Source organism: Podarcis erhardii (assembly GCF_964252035.2).
Source record: "Podarcis erhardii genome assembly, chromosome: 1".
Lineage (NCBI taxonomy): Eukaryota > Metazoa > Chordata > Lepidosauria > Squamata > Lacertidae > Podarcis > Podarcis erhardii.
Genome location: NC_138497.1, coordinates 48,509,162 through 48,528,655, shown reverse-complemented (window position 1 = coordinate 48,528,655; position 19,494 = coordinate 48,509,162). Strand labels below are relative to the sequence as shown.

At 41.7% G+C, this 19,494-nt stretch overlaps 1 protein-coding gene across 3 annotated transcripts in view; it reads right to left on the bottom strand.

Moving 5' to 3' along the window:
• The window catches only part of DCAF5 (DDB1 and CUL4 associated factor 5), a 43,454-nt gene that overhangs the window by 10,880 nt on the left and 13,080 nt on the right, over positions 1–19,494 (bottom strand). For all 3 annotated transcript variants that reach the window (XM_081881483.1, XM_081881484.1, XM_081881485.1), the window contains exons 5-7: positions 15,234–15,363; positions 7,253–7,466; positions 1,034–1,100 (exon numbers count right to left, since the gene is read on the bottom strand). In XM_081881483.1, coding sequence (XP_081737609.1) covers positions 1,034–1,100; positions 7,253–7,466; positions 15,234–15,363 — 411 coding nt within the window. The remainder of the gene's footprint in view (positions 1–1,033; positions 1,101–7,252; positions 7,467–15,233; positions 15,364–19,494) is intronic.

Here is a 19,494-nt window from a genome sequence, read left to right as displayed (position 1 = left end):
GTGTCTCCTTTATCACAGGAGAACTACATTCTCTTGGTCATACAAATATAAGGCTGAGTTGGTTCGGTCACCAAAACCATGGACCTTTAGGCAAGTCTGGACAATTACTTAGAAGTGCTGGAAGTACTGAAGAGAGCCAGTTTTCTCCAAAAAGTCCTTTGACTGTAGCGCTTGGCAGCACAGTAAAGAACTTATTACTTCATGTATTTCAGCTTGGTCACTCAACTGCACTGCTCAACAAACGATGTCTCTGGAAGCCCAGAAGTGGAACATGAAGGAACCTTCACTTTGTTTTTTAAAAAACAGCCATGTTGGGGACACAAAAGTGAGAAAGCAGTGACACTCATGACAACATACATAGATCAACAAAGAGCTAAAATTAAAGCACTAAACTTAGTGCATGTGTGTTTCAGTAGTTGTTAATATTGTGAATACGTAATGCTTTTTTGTGTTTTAGATATTGCATTTCTAAACTGTTACATATTCGGACTGACTGCATCAATGAATAACACAGTGTTAGGTGAAAAATACAGATACCTGTATTCCCCACCCCTACAAGGCAAAGAGCAGCTAAGGGGGAGAGATGATTTTGATTAAGAAGGCGATGGGAACGAGGATATATACACACATGTCACACACAAACCAGGAGAACTTCAGCGCTTCCAAGCAGACATGCAAAGGATAGCAACCATCACGGGGTTTACACAAAGGTATGCATGTACAGGAAGGCGGCCCCAATAATGCACCTCTTGCATAAATTGCTAATATTGTAGAATAGTGTTCCTCAAACTTACAATGATTGTATACCTCTTTTGAGATGTTATACCAGTGGTAGGCCTTTTTGGGAGAAGATAATTTCTAGTTTTAACATCATTATTTTATCTAGACTAGAGCAAATTCTGCCATGTACCCTCTGAAACTCTTCAGTGTAACCCTGGGGGTATGCACACCACACTTTGGGAAACACTGTTCTAGAAGACTGCTTTTCCTAGCGCTAGTAACTTAATTTGGAAGATTTTTCAGGAACACTCACCTGCTTCTGGATCCGGAGGAATTCTCCACATGTATAAATTAAAGTCATCAGAGCCAGAGAGGATGTACTGTTAGAAATAAAAATACTAGTAAGTTACAACAAATTCACCACTAAGGCAGCCCTTGAAATATACATATTTGGAAGATTCCAATAGCTTGATTATATGATGCAATACATATATATTCTACATGCCCAGAATTCGTATTGTTGGTGTGGTGGCAGGTCAAGGACTGAAAATATAAAGTCCAGGGATTCATGATAAACCAGTGGGGAGAGAGAAGGCTTTGATTTTAAAAATCAACAGGCTACAAAAATGATAAGCTACAATCTAATGCATATTTACTTTCCAGTCCCATTGAAATTATACCCATAAAAACCATGATACACAAGTCAAACACCTGTCCCTGTTCTAGTCTTCATTTATGATTTATTTGCTTTAACATCAATGGAATTCTCCCTTAAATTCACTCAATAGCCCACTGTATGAAAGTTCAAAGTACAGTACTGATAATTTTAAAAGCTCCCTTCCTCCAATGTGGAGAAGCCTAGCTGCTTTACCCAACTTGGATGTGCTCATTCCAACTGCAAGGATATTTTGTCCTCATCCTAACCAGAATTCTCAAAATGTAAAGTCAAGGTGTTCTGGCACTCCAGCCTAGTTACTGCCAGAAAAAAACAGTCACACAAGGAACTCCTTTCCATGTGAAATTTTATAGAGATCTGCTTATAAGAGGACAGCTTTAGAGAAGTGCTGCCAGTGGAGTCCCTTTTGGCAAATGTTAACAATGTCCAAAAAAGGATCTAGCACAGGAAAGTTGCTCAGGCTATAGATGTGAATGCAACTACACATTTTCCCCCAATAACTAAAAAGTATCTTGCACTTAACAGCCAGCCAAATGCAGCCACACTCTGCTGGTGGTTGGTGAGTTTCACTAAGCTTTCACAATTGCAAGTGTCCCAACACACAGTTGTAGCATAGTCACTCTGTTTAATAGTCTTAGTGTAGAAGAAGTAGCAGTAATAATAATTCTATTATTTATTCCCCACCCTTGTTTGCGTGAAGGTTCCTCAAGAGATGAAGTTTCCTAAAAGAAGGAAAAATGAAGACCCATCTCTGTTCTAGTCAGTTGTTTTTTAGGAGCATGGTCAGAGAAGCTGCTCTTGTAGGATAATATGAAGAAAGTTGTTAAGAAATATATGCTGCCTGCTGTGTCTCCAGCACTGAGGATACATCACGTGAGACACCATGGCCTGGTTCACAAGGCCTGCAAAACCAGACCTTACCTTACTAAGCCTGTGTTGGCTCCTGGAGAGAAGCTTATAGCCGCTGTGCTCCTCCCTGGTCATTTTTGCTGCAGCACTGTGCCAAAGCAAGTCAGGATTGGTTTCGTGTGTTGTCTGAACTTGGGCTCATGGCTAAGCTTTCTCCTTCCTAACCTCGTGGTTAGCAAGCAGAGAGCTGAACCACAAGCCCCTGTTCAGACAACACACTAAGCCATGCAGCAAATGGGACTGGAGCGGAGAAAAGGTGCTGCAAGCTGCTCTCTGGGATCCTGCACACTTGCGTGGTTTCCCTAATTCAAGGTTTAGCTTAGCATTTCATGCAAATCAGGCCCAAGCCTACTCTCAGGAAGTGTGTGACCTAAAGCAGCAAAAAAAAGTGCTTCTCATGCCAACTGCCCCCCCCCCCCCCATTTCCTACTCCCATCAAGTTCTCCAAACATTAAAAGAATGTGTTCAAACACAACATTAACAGTCTTTTGGGGGAAAATATTCAAAGTCATTTGATGAGCAAAGATGTAAATCATCCTCCATCTGTGACTAGCTGCAAACAACCGAAAGGGGAGAGGAGGAAAGGCTTTTGGATGACAAGCTGCTGATTCAGAAGTTTGCCTTAGAAGGAAGAAAATTCCCAGGCATGGTTAATAGCTGTTGCTGCACAAAGCAGCAATCCCAGAACTCTATAAACATGCCTCAATTGTTTAGAATGAGCCATCCTCAGACTGCTGGCTCTGCTGCTTCCTTGCCTGCCTGAACCTCCCTCCCATTTCTGCCCCAAAAGGAGAACATACTACAGGCAACTGATGCAAAATGGAATATGATCGGCAGCGGTTACTGCGGTCTTAATAGCAGTGCTTTTTGCACATTCTGGAATTCAGCCACCAACAGGAATAAATGTTTCTTAACTACTGTCTGCTGGAAAACGGTCGGCATCTTGAAGCTTTTATATTTCCGTAGGTTTTGCTGAATGCAAAGTATTAAAGAGGAAAATTAAAGCCAGCCCTTTTTTCTTGCTCCACATTTGCTTGCTTCTTTTGTGTAAGGCAATTCATGACTGACAGAGCTTCTTACATCTTAAAGAGCCAAATTACACATTAGGTTAGCTACATAACTGAGCCTTTTAATATTTTTCGTTTTTACACAGTTCACTAGCACAGGGCTCCCAATGCTTATTTGGACCCTAGTGTGGAGGACTGGAGTGTTATTAACCCTTAAGCTCTCAGCTATGACACCAAGAAATCCCCTCAGCACTTTTACACTTCAAATAATTGTTTGTTGTTGTTTAAATAAGGAAACAAATAAACAAATGTTGCTTTGAAAAATGGATGGCCTGCTTGACACCACAGGTATGGGATATGACTGACAACTAAACCAGGGCTTAAGAGAAGAGTGGCTTGTCTAAAGCCACCCACACCGTTCCCAGCACATGCAACTTCCAAAATTCGGTTCAGTTTGGATTGCCATCTTCACACTTAAGTGCTGTTGAATCTTTCCCTTAGTTCCCCACCCTGCCAACAGCAGCACTCGAAAAAGTTTCCCAGGTTGTTCATCTGCATGAACTCTCAAGTCTGTGGCAAAAGCCAGTTCCCACTCTCAAAATAATCACAGGAAGAAGAGCATCTTACATCTCTTCATATATATAAAATTCCATAAATTATGAAGCAAGGAGGGTTGCTATAAATTTCAATACTGATAACTGTAAAACCATTTGTTCTGTTTTGTGATATGCTGCTTATTTAAACAAACACGCTCTACAGCTCTGTACACACACATGTGCACCCAAAGTATAACAACTGATAATTAGGCAGAAAATCAGGAATGACATATTTCTGGAAGCAAGAAAAGGCATAAAATAAAGGTATGCTAATAAGAGTAAGCTATTGGGGGAAAAAATTACTTCAGCATTCAAATGTTCAGATTAATTCCTCACTCTTTGACCACTCAAATATAATTCTTCAAAAAAAAACCTAGCCTTCAGCTGTTTGAACAGTATATATCATGTCAATATCAGAAATTAAATACATGGCCCTGCCTATATTTGCTTTCAATGTAATAGGTCTCATAATAGCCACTGCTGACCCCCACTGGCAGTATAGGGTAATTCCAGTGCTTCACCTCAGTAAGCTCGCTACTTAAAGTTACCAAGAATATATTTCTTACGGCCTTAATGAAAACATTCAAAATTAATCATTGTAAATGCATTTGGAGATAATCAGAAAACCTTCATAAGGTGTATTTAGGTCATCATTCCCTGAAATCCCCTGTTCATTATCGAAGTATAACTGTTTCAACATTAGGCTTGTAAAAAATGGTTTGTCCACATCTAGTTTATAATTTGAAAACAAGCCTGTATGCCTGGTGGAATTAGGGAAATCTTATCAGTTAAACTTAGAGAACAACACTGCTTCTGAGAGGGAATTCACATGGTATGAAGTAGTCAAGTGCCTGCCCTTTCTGACTAAAACTGATACAGTGGAACCTCGGTTTTCGAGCATCTTGGAAGCCAAAGGATTCAGAACCTGAACGCCGAAAACCCGGAAGAGAATGCTTCCATTTTTGAACGAGCCTCAGAACCAAGACAAATTCCTAGTGCTGCAAAAGCATGCAAAAAAATTTCCCCAAGATTGATTTGGGGGGGGGGGGAGAATGCTGCCAGTTCTGTTCTTAAGTGGCACTGAGCAAGTTCCCTAGTTTATTTAAAAACAAAACAAAACAGCATGTAAATGAGTTGTTTTAGCCACTGCTCTTTCTAGGAGCACCATGTTGAAAGGCAGAACCCAAAGCATCCTGACCAGAGTCTCTCAGTGTGCAGAACTCATCCTAAGGAATGCTGGAAGAGCAGCCCAGTGACTGCTGCATTCCTGAAACTTTCCTGCACATGCATAATATCAACAAAGGAGACTGAGTGGTGATGTAATGTCTGAGGACATGCCACAGAGTAAAGATAATTTTAGTTTTATTCAGAGAGCACACGTTAACTCTTGCTTGAAAAAAGCAGCAAAGTAGTGCTTTTTATTACTGGTGGCCCGGAGCTTTGCTACATCTACAGTAAAGCAAAAGGGAGTGGGGAAAACAAATTTCAGAACTAAGGAGAAACGAAAGAGGCAGCACCAATCTAAAACAAAGGAAATTTCTCGTCAAGTTTTGGGAGTCATTCCCGAGAAGGCTGAGATCTTGCTAAAGAAATTCATATTTCACCAAACTTTACTCACTTTTTATTGACAGAGGAATCAACCTAAGTAGAAAATTGGGGGGGGGGGGAGGCGCATGCATGACTCCCATGTGACACAGGGAGGAGCCAAACACAACAAGAGTGCAGCTTCAAGGGCTGGTGGCTCCTCCTGCCACTGGCCCGGGGCTGCTTCCCCTCTGTGGCAGCAGCAGAAGAAACGTCCAACCACTGAATCGGCACTGCACTCAGCTCCACACTCAGCCTCCTCTGCAACTGATTGATCTCAAAATTGGGATGGCACCCCCCCCCCCAATATTTTATGGGGCGGTGAAGGGACCTGGGCCCCTTAGAGTTGGCGCCTATGTGATAGAGCATCAGTGTAGTTACAAAAAACTAGATTCCCCCTCCCATAATGCCACCAAAACCAGGCATTCTGAAGACTACTTTTTCTCCTCTCTCTTCTGCTGCCTAAATAAAATATATGCAAGTTCCCAACAGCATTCATTTTAATTTTTCTCCAGCCCCCTCCCCCTCTCCTCACCATATTGCACCATTGCACCAGGCTTCTTCTTTGCTCCTCTGTAACAAAGGAAAACACTCGCCCCCTTCCAAAAAATAAATAAATGGTGGTGCAACTGGCCTGAGCCACATGAGGTCAGATAACCTGCTAGTAAGTCATCATAACCCACTAGATCATCAATATCCTAAAGGGTAGGTCTGAAGACACATGGGGTCATCACCATGCAGAAACAAAGCAGCTTTGAGTTTGGTCGGTGCCTGGGTGGTGACCGAACCACATGCACACTCCTTTGGATTCCATGATGAAAACACGTGGGATATAAGTTTAAGAAATATGTAGAAACAAAGGGAAAGCAAATAAGCACATTATCATCTTTCTAAACATTTGCACCAGCCATCTCAAATCAAGGCAACATGGTGTACCACCTACTCCCAATTAACATTTCTGCATTAGCCAAGGCACGATTTGTATGGAAATATAGCCATGTAACAGCTCTGCATGGCGTGCCATTTGCTTGCAACTATTTGCTGTGAAGCATGGCCCAAGTTCTCGCATATCACAGTAATATGGTGAAACGCAGCAGAGCCATGTTGCAAGCAGCTGTATGCACTAAAACAGCTCGCCATGTGGGGCTTTTTTGGAATAAACTCGTATGATGCGTTGATGGAGTGGAAACGGAGCCTTAGCCACCAGTTCCATTACCTTGTTTAGTATCAAAGTATTTCATTTCCCCCCTTTAATTTCAACCAGAGACATACAATTTCTAATGACCACCCAGAAGAGGAGCTCAGTGGACAACCTGGGTCAGCTACCATCTCTCGGCCTACTTCACCCCACAGGGTTGGCTAAGTTGTGTGGGTATGCTGTGCAGGTCTCTCAGTGTTAACACCCTTCTTTGTTTTAAGCAAGGGGGAAACTTAAATATAGGCACACTGACCCTGTGTTTTAATGCCATGCCATCAATGCTCTTGAAGTGCCCACTGAGCCAGTATGGTGTAGAGGTTATATTGTCGGACTAGGACCTGGGAGACTGGGGTTCAAGCCCCCACCTGGCAGTGAAACTGAGAGGATTAACTTGCATCGGTCACTCCCTTTCAGCCTACCTCACAGGGTTGTCGTGGGGATTAAACAAGGAGGGAGGGAGCCATATATGCCACTTTAAGCTCCTTGGAGAGCAAGGTGGGATATAAATGCCACAAGTGAAATATTTATTCAGCTCACAGAATTGGCAACTGAGGCTCTTTACCTGATCGCGATCACCTGCAAAACAGCAGCTTTTCATGGTACAAGAATTAAAGTATCCTTGGTTGTCAAACTGGAAGACAGGCAGACGGGAGTGGATATCATAAAGGACTGGTGGCAGCCGACGTCTGAGAGCAAGCAGCTGTGTTCCATTGCTGTTAAACCGCACACTCATGGCACTCTGAAGTGATAGATTCCCACCATACCGGAGCAGGGAACTAGGAAACAAGAAACCAAAAAGAATCAGATGGGCTGTCGCAATTTAACTACCATGAAGCATCTATCAGCCATCCCTCCTTATCACAACAAGGCAGGAAGGAGTTCAAAGGAGGCAGAAAGTCTATAGATGTGTAACTAGTTGTGTTCCATGAACCACACTTCTCCATATATTACTCAGATGTCCTAAATAAATTTCCAGGAAGGAAATGTTACTGAGGATCCAATAAGCCACCCAAGCTCTATACTTAGGACTAACTTATGAATTAGATGTGTAGCAAAATTTCAGTTAGATTTTTGGCAAAATCTCAGACAAGTAGCAATGTTTGTTTCAAGTCCCAAATCCAGTTAAGAGTATTTGCTAAAACTTTGGCCACAACTAACTCATTCTAATAATTTCAGATGGACATGCAGGTTCAACTTTAAACTGGATCATGGCCTACAACTATAATTCCCTGCACACTTACAAGGAAATAATCTCTTGTTGAATTCAGGAGGACTTTAATAAATGAACAATAATATTTCAGCTATTTATATACGGGTTTCTAAGTGGTGTACATACAAATTACAAAAGATGTACAGTGGATAAAATCAATTTAAAATTAATCACAAAACAGGAAACTAAATAACCTGTTGAATAGCCTCTGAGGTTCAAGAGGGACGGAGCCTTTCTGATCACATCTAGGAAGGAGTTCCAAAGAATTGGGAATAAAATACTCAATGCATGGCATCAGGTGGATACAAACTGTCTATCCAAGTCACAGAGGAACTATTAAGATAGTAAATATAAATAGGGTTTGGATCCCAGTGGACCACAGAATTTATTGTGGCAAAAGCATTCATAGCTCATTCCCTTACTGTATCATAATCAGTGCTTTTCTTTTGCTAAAAAAAATGAGATGCTGGTTTGCACATTGATTAGAAGTACCATGGGGCCAGCACAAAATGATTTTACATACAGAAGGATTAGAATTTTAAATTAACAGTGGTAAAAGTATTAACCTATTGAAAATCAATCTTTCCCAGCTATTGAATGTCATCGTAACTAAAAACAGTTTTCAGTTCATCCAAAGGAAGTCTCGCAGTCAGAGAAGCCAAAAGAATGTGATTCTTCCTTCTCATTTCCAACCAACTTCCTGCCCCTTCAAACCTCTCGTCAATCTTTCACACAAAAATTATACTGGAGTGTAACGTCCTCAGCCTCTTCTATACTATTACAAATGTCTACAGATCAAAACTGCTGTTAGTGACAGGCCAAGCCAAGCTAAGCTTTGTTTCTTTTCCTGGTCTGGTAGCAACCCTATCATCAATCTATTTCCCCCTTGCTCACATGACAATTTGCTTGGAAATACTAACAGTTTTCAACAGAACGTACAGTATTATATACAAGCTACAATGGTAAATTAAATCTTCTGGGCAAGGATGGAGCCCCAGCTATATGATTGGTGCTAAATAATAATATTCAGCAGCTAAACCAGGTTGAAAACCTAGCTTGGTCCCCCATCCCAATTTATATAAACAAGAAGACGGTTATTCCACAGCAATTCCTTTAGCCTTACTTGTTGCTTCACATAAACATCAGGAAGAACTTTCTAAGAGCTGTTTGACAGGGGAACAGACTCCCATGAGAGGTGGTGGACTCTTCTTCCTTGGAGGTTTTTAAGCAGAGGCTGGATGGACACCTGCCCTGTATGATCTAGTTCATGGGTCAGCAAACTAAGGTCCGTGGGCCGGATCAGGCCCAATTGCTTTCTGGATCCTGCCCGTGGACGGTCCGGGAATCGCTGCATGGATTGCAGAGCACGCGTTCTTTCCCTCTCCCTCATACGGCACCGCTGCTGCCTCCTCCCTCCCTCCTCCTGGCTTATCCTCGCCCTGCCTAGAGGAGGAAAGAGGCTGGTCTTTGTTGGTGCCAGCAGCAGCAGCAGCAGCATTCAAGTGGCCACCATTTTAAGCAGCCCCTCTCTGGAGCCCTTTTGCGCACTGCTCATTGTCTTGCTGCCGCCGCCAGCGCCTGCCGCTTGCAAGACACAGGTAAGCAGCCACTGGGGCTCGTGGTGCTCTTGCATCATATCAAAATATAGTCCGGCCCCACACAAGTTCTGAGGGACAGTGCACCAGCCCCTGCTGAAAAAGTTTGCTGATGCCCTGATCTAGTTGATATTGCAAGGGGTTGGACATGATGACCCTTGTCGTCCCTTCCAACACTATGATTCTATGATTCTATATTATGAATTCCTCTACATATAAAGTATTTCCTGTTTATTAAACTTGCAAATGTATTACCATATGTCTAAGTTAACCGAAACAGAACAGCTGGATTAGCTCAGCTGGTCTCCCAGTTGAAACTTTTAATCTCAGAGTCAAGGGTTTGAGCTAGACATTTGGCAAAAGATTCCTGCATTGCAAGGGAATGGACTGGATGAGCCTCACGGTCCCTTCTAACTGACACATTCTATAATTCTAAACATTTAACTTTCCCCCATTTACACTGCAGCAGAATATGTGAACAGGCCATGGTGCTGTCATTTGCCACACAGATCCTATACAAAATGATAAATGAAGCAGGATCTGTGGAACAGCAACATTTTGGGTCTTAATCCAAGAATAGATTTTTTAAAGGTTAAATCAGTTTTTACCAGTAGCTAACAGACAAATGAGAAGAGAGAGGATATGACAAATGGGAGCTACTGTCAGCATCAGCTAATGGTTTCCTTTCCAGGAAAAATAGACAAGATAGTCTAAATAAAGCTTTTCTCCCTTTGGCAAGTTTTATGGATGGATTGTTTTCCTGAGGCTTGAAAACAGCCACTTACTGCCAACAAAGTGCAAAGAAGGAAGGCATAGCACAAAGTTGGGACATTTTTTAAAAGAAAAAGAAAAGCGAGAGGAAGAAATGACAACAACTGTATTCATAATATGAAATCTGCATATCTTGATCTGATACACCTGACTGAATTTCAAGCTTGCCAGTGGTGTCAGGAAATTACAGTCACTGAGGCGGAGGAGGAAAGGGCTGAGGAATGGGCAGGAAAGAATTGACAGTTTCCAGCACTGATGTTTACAGTATAATGGGGGTGGGGGAAGCAGAGAGACTTTAAAAGAGAAGGAGGACTCAATGCCTTGAACACTCAACACACAAGAACAGACTAATACACAGTAGTTAATACAACTGCCAAGCTAATATTTTAACCCATCTGATATTTTTTGACTCTGCAATAATGATTTACAGTAAAAATGGCACCGGGGGGGGGACCCAAAAGTTAAACAGGAAAAGTAAAGTTAATCTAAGTCAGGCATAGGCAAACTCGGCCCTCCAGATGTTTTGGGACTACAATTCTCACCACCCCTGACCACTGGTCCTGTTAGCTAGGGATCATGGGGGTAGCAGTTCCCAAAACATATAGAGGACTGAGTTTACCTAAGCCTGATCAAAATGGTTTAGCAAGGTGAATGGTAAGCACACAAAAGGGTAGGGGAGAAGAGGATATTGCAAGGCAGGATTTAAAATTACCTGAAGGTGGAATGGAGTCTGTGCAGACTTACAGAGGTATCCTACCAGATCCCAGATAGCAAATTCATTCCCCCAGTGCTTATCCTTATGCAACTACGGTAACATGGCACCATCAATGCACAAGAAACAGCCACAAGCAGGCTTGAAGAAGCACAAAACAATATTTAAAAGCATGTTCTGCAGGCACTGAATCCTGTCTGACTGTTGTGGGAAGAAATAGAAAAATGGGGTGGGGAGAGAGGAAGGGAGTATCCTGGCCAAGGCACAGCTAGAACCCTGCCCTCAAGCACTCCACATGGCAACTGTTTCTTGCAGAACCCACTTGAAAGACTAAATTTGCTCTTAGACTATTCAAGTGCCTATTTGTTAGCAAACCAAAACTGAACCATCCACGTTGCTTTATGTGGAAGTAAAAATGTCACGGTTTTTTATAAGCAACATCAGCCTTGTACCCAGATATGCAAACCATGAAGAGCAGGCCCCTTAAAAAAAAAAAAAGTCACATGATGACTGATTATTGCCAGCCATTAGCAAGACCGCTGAAACAGGCAAAAATGTCACATGATGTTTTAAATCATGTGTGGGGAGCCTTGCTCAGCCCAAGGGGCGACATTCCCTCATGGGAAACCTTCCAAGGGCCACATGCCAGGGGAGGGGGCAAAGACCAGAGTGGAGCAATGAACATAAATTTTAATCTTGTACAGCAAGCTAGTTTCTTCACATACTCCTTTCCTCCATCCAGAGAAGCAAGAGACATTATCAGAGTTCAAGGACACATTGCAGCCTAGTCAAAATACCTGGGGCAGTGAGGGGTGAGGCCTAGGGAGAATTCTGAGAGTTAGGCATAGAGGCCTGACAGACCACATTTAACTCCCTTGCATGAGATTCCCCACCCTTGTTTTAAGTAAGCAAACTGTCTCACAATTCCAGAAGCATAGCCTTTTTTTAAACCTTACCATGCCATAAACCTTTATCAACAAGTCTAGGAAGTCCAAGTCTAGAAAACAGTCCTGGAACGATTATGCTTTGTGGCCTTAGGATTTGGATGGTTAATATTCACCAATGTATAAATTGCCACACTTAGTTCTATATATATGCTACCATGTATTGGCCTTACGCACATTGCGATTTGTTGGCACCTCCTCGTGGCAGAGAAGCCTCATAACAGCTTTGTTTAAACCACCCACACTATTCAGAAGAGAAATGTTTGCCTGTGGTCTCAAACGAGCAAAGGTTGCCTGCATGACCTTCTAAAGAAATCTAGAAAAGGCCTGGGACAGCCCATGCCATGTCTTTTGCTGACACTGTACATGCATTCCATTTCTGAGAGGTTCTTTTATATCAGAACAGCACAGCAGGTTTGGATAGGAGTTGTGCACTGTTGACACAGGAAGCTGCCTTGCACCAAGTCAGGCCTGTGGTCCACTGAGCTCAGTATTGTCTATGCTGACTGGCAGCAGCTCCCCAGCATTTCTGACAAGCATTAACTACGTTTGGACCAACCTAAAAACATTTTTGTAGTTAAGACTGGAGAAAGGGAAGCTCACGGCTGAGAGGAGAGAGGCTGGAAGATAGTATGCATGGTTGGAAGAAGCTTTTAACCACAATTGTTTTTAGAACATGTTAACTCTTTTAGAATGTTCTTGCTTTTTTATCGTTTATCTGTTTGCTACTCTGGAGAGGAAGGGGGACATAAATTCGATAAATGATTCCCACGATCCCTTTGTTGGCATCTGGAAGGAGACAGCAGGTGCTTTTACATGAGGGCTTATACAGCCAGTTCTCTTTCACTTTCCACACAGAACCTATTTTTCCTTTATCCCAAATCCTGTAATCCAGGGGTGGGGAACCTTCGGTCCTCCATATGCTCTTGAGCTACAATTCCTATAGCCCACAATCATCTGCAATGCTGTCTGGGGTTGATGGGAGTTAGAGTTTAACAACATCTAGGTGGCCACAGGTTTCTCACCACTGCTGTAACTCCTGCCATTACTACAAATGCACAGGGGGTTTTTTAACCTTCAAAGAAAGGCAAAAAGTTACCACTGCGTGGTTTCACACAATTTGCTATTTGTGTAAAAATGAGATTACATAACATACAAACTTAATGTGGTCGCAGACCAGCATGAGATACAAACATGCAAATAAAATAAAGCACATAAGACTTAAAGAAGAGAGGGATAAAGGAAAATAGTTAAAAGTGGTTATAACTCACATAAACTTAAAGCAGATGGAGACAAAAGACAAGCAGTTAAAAGCAACTATAAGGGAGGGAATGTGAAGCAGCACAGGACTTGCATTATGGGCCTTCAGTTTAGGCCTGGTTTGTGATATAAACAATCCTTTGACATACCGTATTTTTCCGTGTATAAGACGATGCTTTTTGCTAAAAAAAATTAGGCAAAAATTGGGTGTTGTCTTATAAACGGATAGTAATGCAGGGGGGGGACGTGCGATTAATGGCAGCAGCAAGCAGGAGATTGGCAGTGGCGATTGATCGGGTGACTGGTGGTTGCAGCAAGGCCTGCTGGCAATTGGCTGTGGCTATTGGGCAGGTGATTGGGCAGGTGGGCTGTTGGTGGTGGTAAGTGGGCAGACAATTGGCAGCAGCGGCGAGGTGTGTGATCGGCCATGGCTGTGGCAAGCAATCGGCAATGGTGTAAGTGACCTCCCCCACCCCCCCAAAAGCTAAACAACTTAATTTCTTAATTTTGAGTTAAAAAAATAGGGGTTGTCTTATACAGGGGGGCGTCTTATACATGGAAAAATATGGTGTGTCCATCATGGCAGTGCAAAATCTAGCAACTGAGTATGTGACATCTGGGTTTTCATACTAGAATAGTAGGGAGATACAAAGTCGTTCTGTACATCCTGGGAGTTTGTAAAGTATAGGCAGGATGAACCTAGCTCGTATGTCTGTATAATATTAGCAGTGAAACTTAACATGCTTGTTATCACATTAAACTTTTTTTGCACTATTGTACTGAGATTTTAAAATTGGCAGATTCAAGCCAGGAAGAGGCAAGAATGAGGAGGGGCACATTTTAAGCAAGGTAGTGGTGGAGATGCAGGCAGGCAATGGCAATGGAAGATACAGGGCGATGTAGATAGAGCCATGGTCTTCAGCTACATCGCTGCCCACATCATCCAAGTCTCTTCCAAAAAAGGAGAAATGACAGCCTTATAGCAATCTCTGTATGCAAGGAATGTAGAGCACTCTAGCTGGAAGCCAAAACATTTGATTACAAATGGCCGAGAGATTAAGTGGGAGGTCAATGTTGGAACAGTTTAGGAGCGATATCATCCAAATTCTCTATGAAACTTGAGTGAGCAAATCATGTCAACTACAGAAGAAAAATGACCAGCATGGAAGCACCCAGCATTATGTAGTGGAAGCATAGGGGTTCAATACTGTAGATCATTTAGTAAATTTCATTTGTTATAGAATAGGGCAAGGAGGAACAATTTTCAAAGCAAGAAAAACATACTTGCATTGAATTTCAGTGACAATAAAGGGCAGCCCCATACAGAATGAGGATGGGAAACTGCTTAGTGATGCCCTCTTCACTAGCAGTTTTCAAAATAAAGTCTGGATAGACTATCACACTTGGAGCAGTTAATTCTACTAGATGATCCATAGGTTCCTTCCATTCTGAAACAAAGTGATTTGAGAAACATATACAGAGCACATGGATACATCAACAAATTGCCATTAGGTGTGGAGAACTACTAGTCAAGGAACTACTAGTCAAACATAATTTTCAACATAAAAATGTGGTCCATGGAAATTTCAAATACGAACAGCCCAGGCAGTTCAAAACTTATAGGGGCTAGTGGTGAGCTGTAGGGAATTAAGAACTCAAAGCAATACCACATGCAGTTAAAAGCCTCAAAGCCTAATACAGATCAACCTGCTGCTCCTCTCTGAACCAAAGCTGCTACAGATTTATGTTCAATCATGGTCACACATATATCCAGTTTATCTGAAATGTTTCAACAGAGAAGCTAATATTACTTAGCTTTATAAACTAAGAAAAAATACACACTTAGAGAAGTTTCATTACTCCACATTACTGTTGTGGGGGGAAAGACCCACTCACCATTCTTTGCCTAATCAATCAATCCTGGCAATGAATGCTGGGTGGGTATTTTTTCCCACAACATTACCAAGCACCAAGTTCAACTGAGTTCCAGAAGGAGCTTCTTTCTGTCTTCCCAGTTTCACAAAACAACACATAAGAAAGAAGAGTCTTACCTTTGAGGCTTGCGAATGTCCCAGAGCCCTACACCTTCCTTTGAGTTGGCAGTGGCGAGTAACCTGGGCTCCACTGGATTGAACATCACACTGTGAAAGGCTGATGGATAATTAGCCAAGCAGAAGGGCTCTGTTAACAAAACAAGATAAGATCAATTTACTTTTAAAGGCACAACACCTCTTGTACAATGCTGACAGCTGGCTAAACTTTTTCTTAATGGGACATTTGTCAACCCTTTCAAGAATTTATTTAGTGTAGGTAGTCAGGTTTTATGCATCTTTCCCTAGCATTAAACAGAATTCCCACATACTAATTGGTATTTTATGGCTCAGAAATGTACAGTGCTAGTGCACTGATGAAGTAGTATCTACTACAGAAACAATTTTTTACTAAGTGGGAGATCTTGGAACTCTGACAGAGTGGAAAATATTTTAATTTAGATATGTGTCTTATTGAAAGAGTTTTAAATGAATTACTTTAGTATAATCCTTAAACATTGCATTTACTAGCACACAAAACATTGCGGTAGTCCACAAGGGAACTTCTCATAAGTTCTTGACATTCCATCTAATTAAAACTAGATTAGGGCATTAAAAGTAATGTGACACTGAAACCATTTCAGTAGAGTAGAGGTTTTTCAACAGTTTTATTTCATGAGTTTAATGTGCTACAACAAGCAAGTGTAGCTGCCCCATCAACATCCTAAGGCTGGATTTACTTGTCCAAGTTGCCGAGAGAACTCTGAATCCCAAATATCTTTGCCAAATCCATACACTTTCCTTGTTACTCAGTTTCCAGCATTCCCGCCAATCTACCAAAGGCTTGTTTGTAATAAAATCCTTAATGTCTAGCATTTCTAAATATAGGTCAAGATCTAGGATTCAATGAACAATTGCTTCCTTATTTGACCCATTTATTTTCATCCGCTAAATCATCACAGGCAGATTTCACTCAGATGACAAAAAAATTTCCTCATTGCACAAATCCCTTCACCACTGAAGACACCCATATTTAAAACTGTGAATTATCAGACACTGTGGCTGCAATCCTATCCACACTCAGCTGGGAATAAGACCCATTGAACATAATTGGTCTCACTTCTAAGTAAATATGCTTAGGATTGTGTCAAGAGTCAGATAAAATTATTGCCCCTTTGAGTTATAAATCCCGTACCCAACGAGCAGACATTACAGTAAACCAAAGCTTTAGCATTATGAAAGAGAGCCAGAGGGAGCCTTTAGCTCAAATACTCCCCCTTTTCTTTCAATCTGACTGATGTTGTAAAATATAGTTAACAAACCATAGTACGTGACCTCAGATGACACAAGAAGTTGTAGCTAAGCAAAAGTAGTTAGGCAAAAAATAAAGAAGGTGGAAACTTCTGAACTACTCATGCTTGTGCTGAAGGAAGTCAGGAGCTGGGGGAGCATGCGACGCTAAGCTTCGCTGCAGCTTATTCACCGGCTGAGACAGATGGGAGTTGGGAGTCCAACAAGCTCCAGAGGGACACAGAATAGCCACACCTAGTCTACAGAAATCTTCAAACCTCAAGGATCCACAGATCCATCTTGACATTACAGGCAACTCCCAATTTATGTGTCGGTTATGTTCCAAGGCACCACGCGTTTAAGTGAAATTGTGTATATTTGAAACATCATAGAAAAAGCCTGCAAACACCCTGTTCCACCCCTGCCCCGTTCTGTGGCGTTTTCAGGTCACTTCTGGATTTGGCACAATGTGCATACATCAGACGCATCTAAAATGGTCACTGCCTGTGTTTACAGGGACCTATGATGGAGATGTTCAAATATCTAAGAGCTGTCATGTGGAAGATGGATCAGACTTGTGTTCTGCTTTGCCAAAGGGCAAGATTAGAACCAATGGGTAGAAATTGCAGGGAAACAGATTTTAGTTAGGAGGATGAGAAACTTCCTAATGAACAAGAGCTGTTAGACAGTGATCAAGCTAAGCTGCCTCGGGAGGCAGCTCCCTTTCTACTCTACAACAAAAGCAACTCTGTTATGCAGAAATATATTCAAGGGCCATCTACTCCCCCCTACTCTCTTTTCACTAGTCCCTAAATCACTCACAGTTGGAGGCATTTTGTACCCATATGTATGGTATCCTAATAGCAGCTTCCAAGAACATCGTAGAAAAGATCTTATTTAGTTGAACTTTCAACTAAATGAGGAAATTCAATAATTCACACATGGCTTCTACACGACCCCTGTCCAAAACCCAGCGAGTTAAATTCAACAGAGTCCTCTGCAGATCAATAGGCAAGTTTCCAGTTTACAAAGCACAGGGAGTGATTGTAAATGTTCAGCAAATCATTCTGAAAATCAGTGCATGAAAAGACATAAAAGCAGAGGTATAACCCAGGCAGACACAATTCATCCTTGGGCCTATGCCCAATGAGCCAGCCTATACAATACTAAAGTAATCTTTGGAAGCCGTCCTCTAGGTGACCCAACTTGGTTGTGATTATCTTCCTTTGCTTTTCCTGGACAGGCTTTAACATGTCATTAACATTTTATTCAGGTTTTCAAAAATCTTACAATTAACAACAGTCCTCCCTTCATTTCCCCCCCCCCCATCCAATAAGATTAGTCCCCCCCCCCAACACAAAATTCAGTGCACTTATATTCCTAGGATTATGATGATTATTTTTTGGCCCAAGGTACAGATGTTTCATTTTCCCAGGCTTTTTAAATCTCCACTGATACTGCCTTAGAGTACAAATTGACCTGCTCTTTTGTTCTTGTGGGAGTTTCATTTCATTTCATTGGTTTTTATTAGTGTCAGCTGCCCTAGAAATACTTGTAAAATCAAATAAGACTCCACCACAACAGGGATAAAGCAATCCATTTCACCCTTTAACACACTCTAGAGATGTGAAATTTCTGGAAATCTCAAAGCCACGGGGCAGGGGTGGAAAGAGGACCTTTCCCCTTCAAGAACACAGATAAATTCCAGGATGATTTAAATAAGGTGGTACCTTGGGTTACATACGCTTCAGGTTACAGACTCCGCTAGCCCGGAAATAGTACCTTGGGTTAAGAACTTTGCTTCAGGATGAGAACAGAAATCCTGCTCCGGCGGCGCGGCAGCAGCAGGAGGCCCCATTAGCTAAAATGGTGCTTCAGGTTAATAACAGTTTCAGGTTAAGAACGGACCTCCAGAATGAATTAAGTACTTAACCCAAGGTACCACTGTATATGCAATGCTAACTTTTGTATTAAACCTTCACTTGTTTTACTGCTTTAACATGGAATGCATCATTTTAAGTTTGCATATAAAATTGCACTATTTAACGTATTTTTCAAAAAATTTACAGAGCAATCCTATGAATGTTTATACAGAAGTACAGTGGCACTTACTCCCAGGTAGGCACACATAGGCTTGAAGCCTCAGAAGTATAAATGGCTTAGTTATGTAGCAAGGTGTCTGCAAGGTGGGAAGTTCAACTAGATGGGAAGGGTCATGCCAAAAGGACAGCATATGCCTCATTCTTCCTTCAGGTATCTCCAAATGAGATCAAAGATCACCAGAAGGTGGCAAGCAGCAACTCACAAGCAACTAAGGTTCTAGGTGTTCCCCTCATGAAGATATGAAGATGACAACACCTCCTAGGTGTACAAATGCATCCTGAATTTGCATATTGTCTCTGTCTGCAGCATGTATAAGAATGATCACTCTCGAAGAAGTTAAATCAGTAATGATACACTGGGCAAGAGATTTTGGTTATAATATACAGTTTTCTTCATGGAAAAAGTTATGGAAGGAGGATTTGAAGTTTACAGCCTGCTGTTCGCTGAAAGAAAATTATATGAAAATGATGTACTGTTGGTATTTGGCATCTAGTAAAATTGCGTAAATGTTTAGAACCAGTTCAAATGTGTGCTGGAAGTGTAAAAGGAAAGAGGGTACATTTTATCACATGTGGTGGTCATGTGGGGTAGTAAAAGCTTTCTGGGAAAGGATATATAATGAGCTGAAAAAAATGTTTAAGGTAACTTTTGTTTTAAAAAAACCCAGAGGCCTTTTTGTTAGGCATTTTAAGTGTGGAACTACCAAAAGAAAATAAAAGACTGTTTATGTATGCAACGACAGCAGCAGGATGCTTCTTGCCCAGAGATGGAAAGAAGTAGTACCGACCAGAGAAGAGTGGCAGGCCAAGCTGATGGAATATGCAGAAATGGCTAGACTGACGGGAAAGATGAGAAATCAGGAAGACCAAGTATTCTTAAAAGTCTGGAA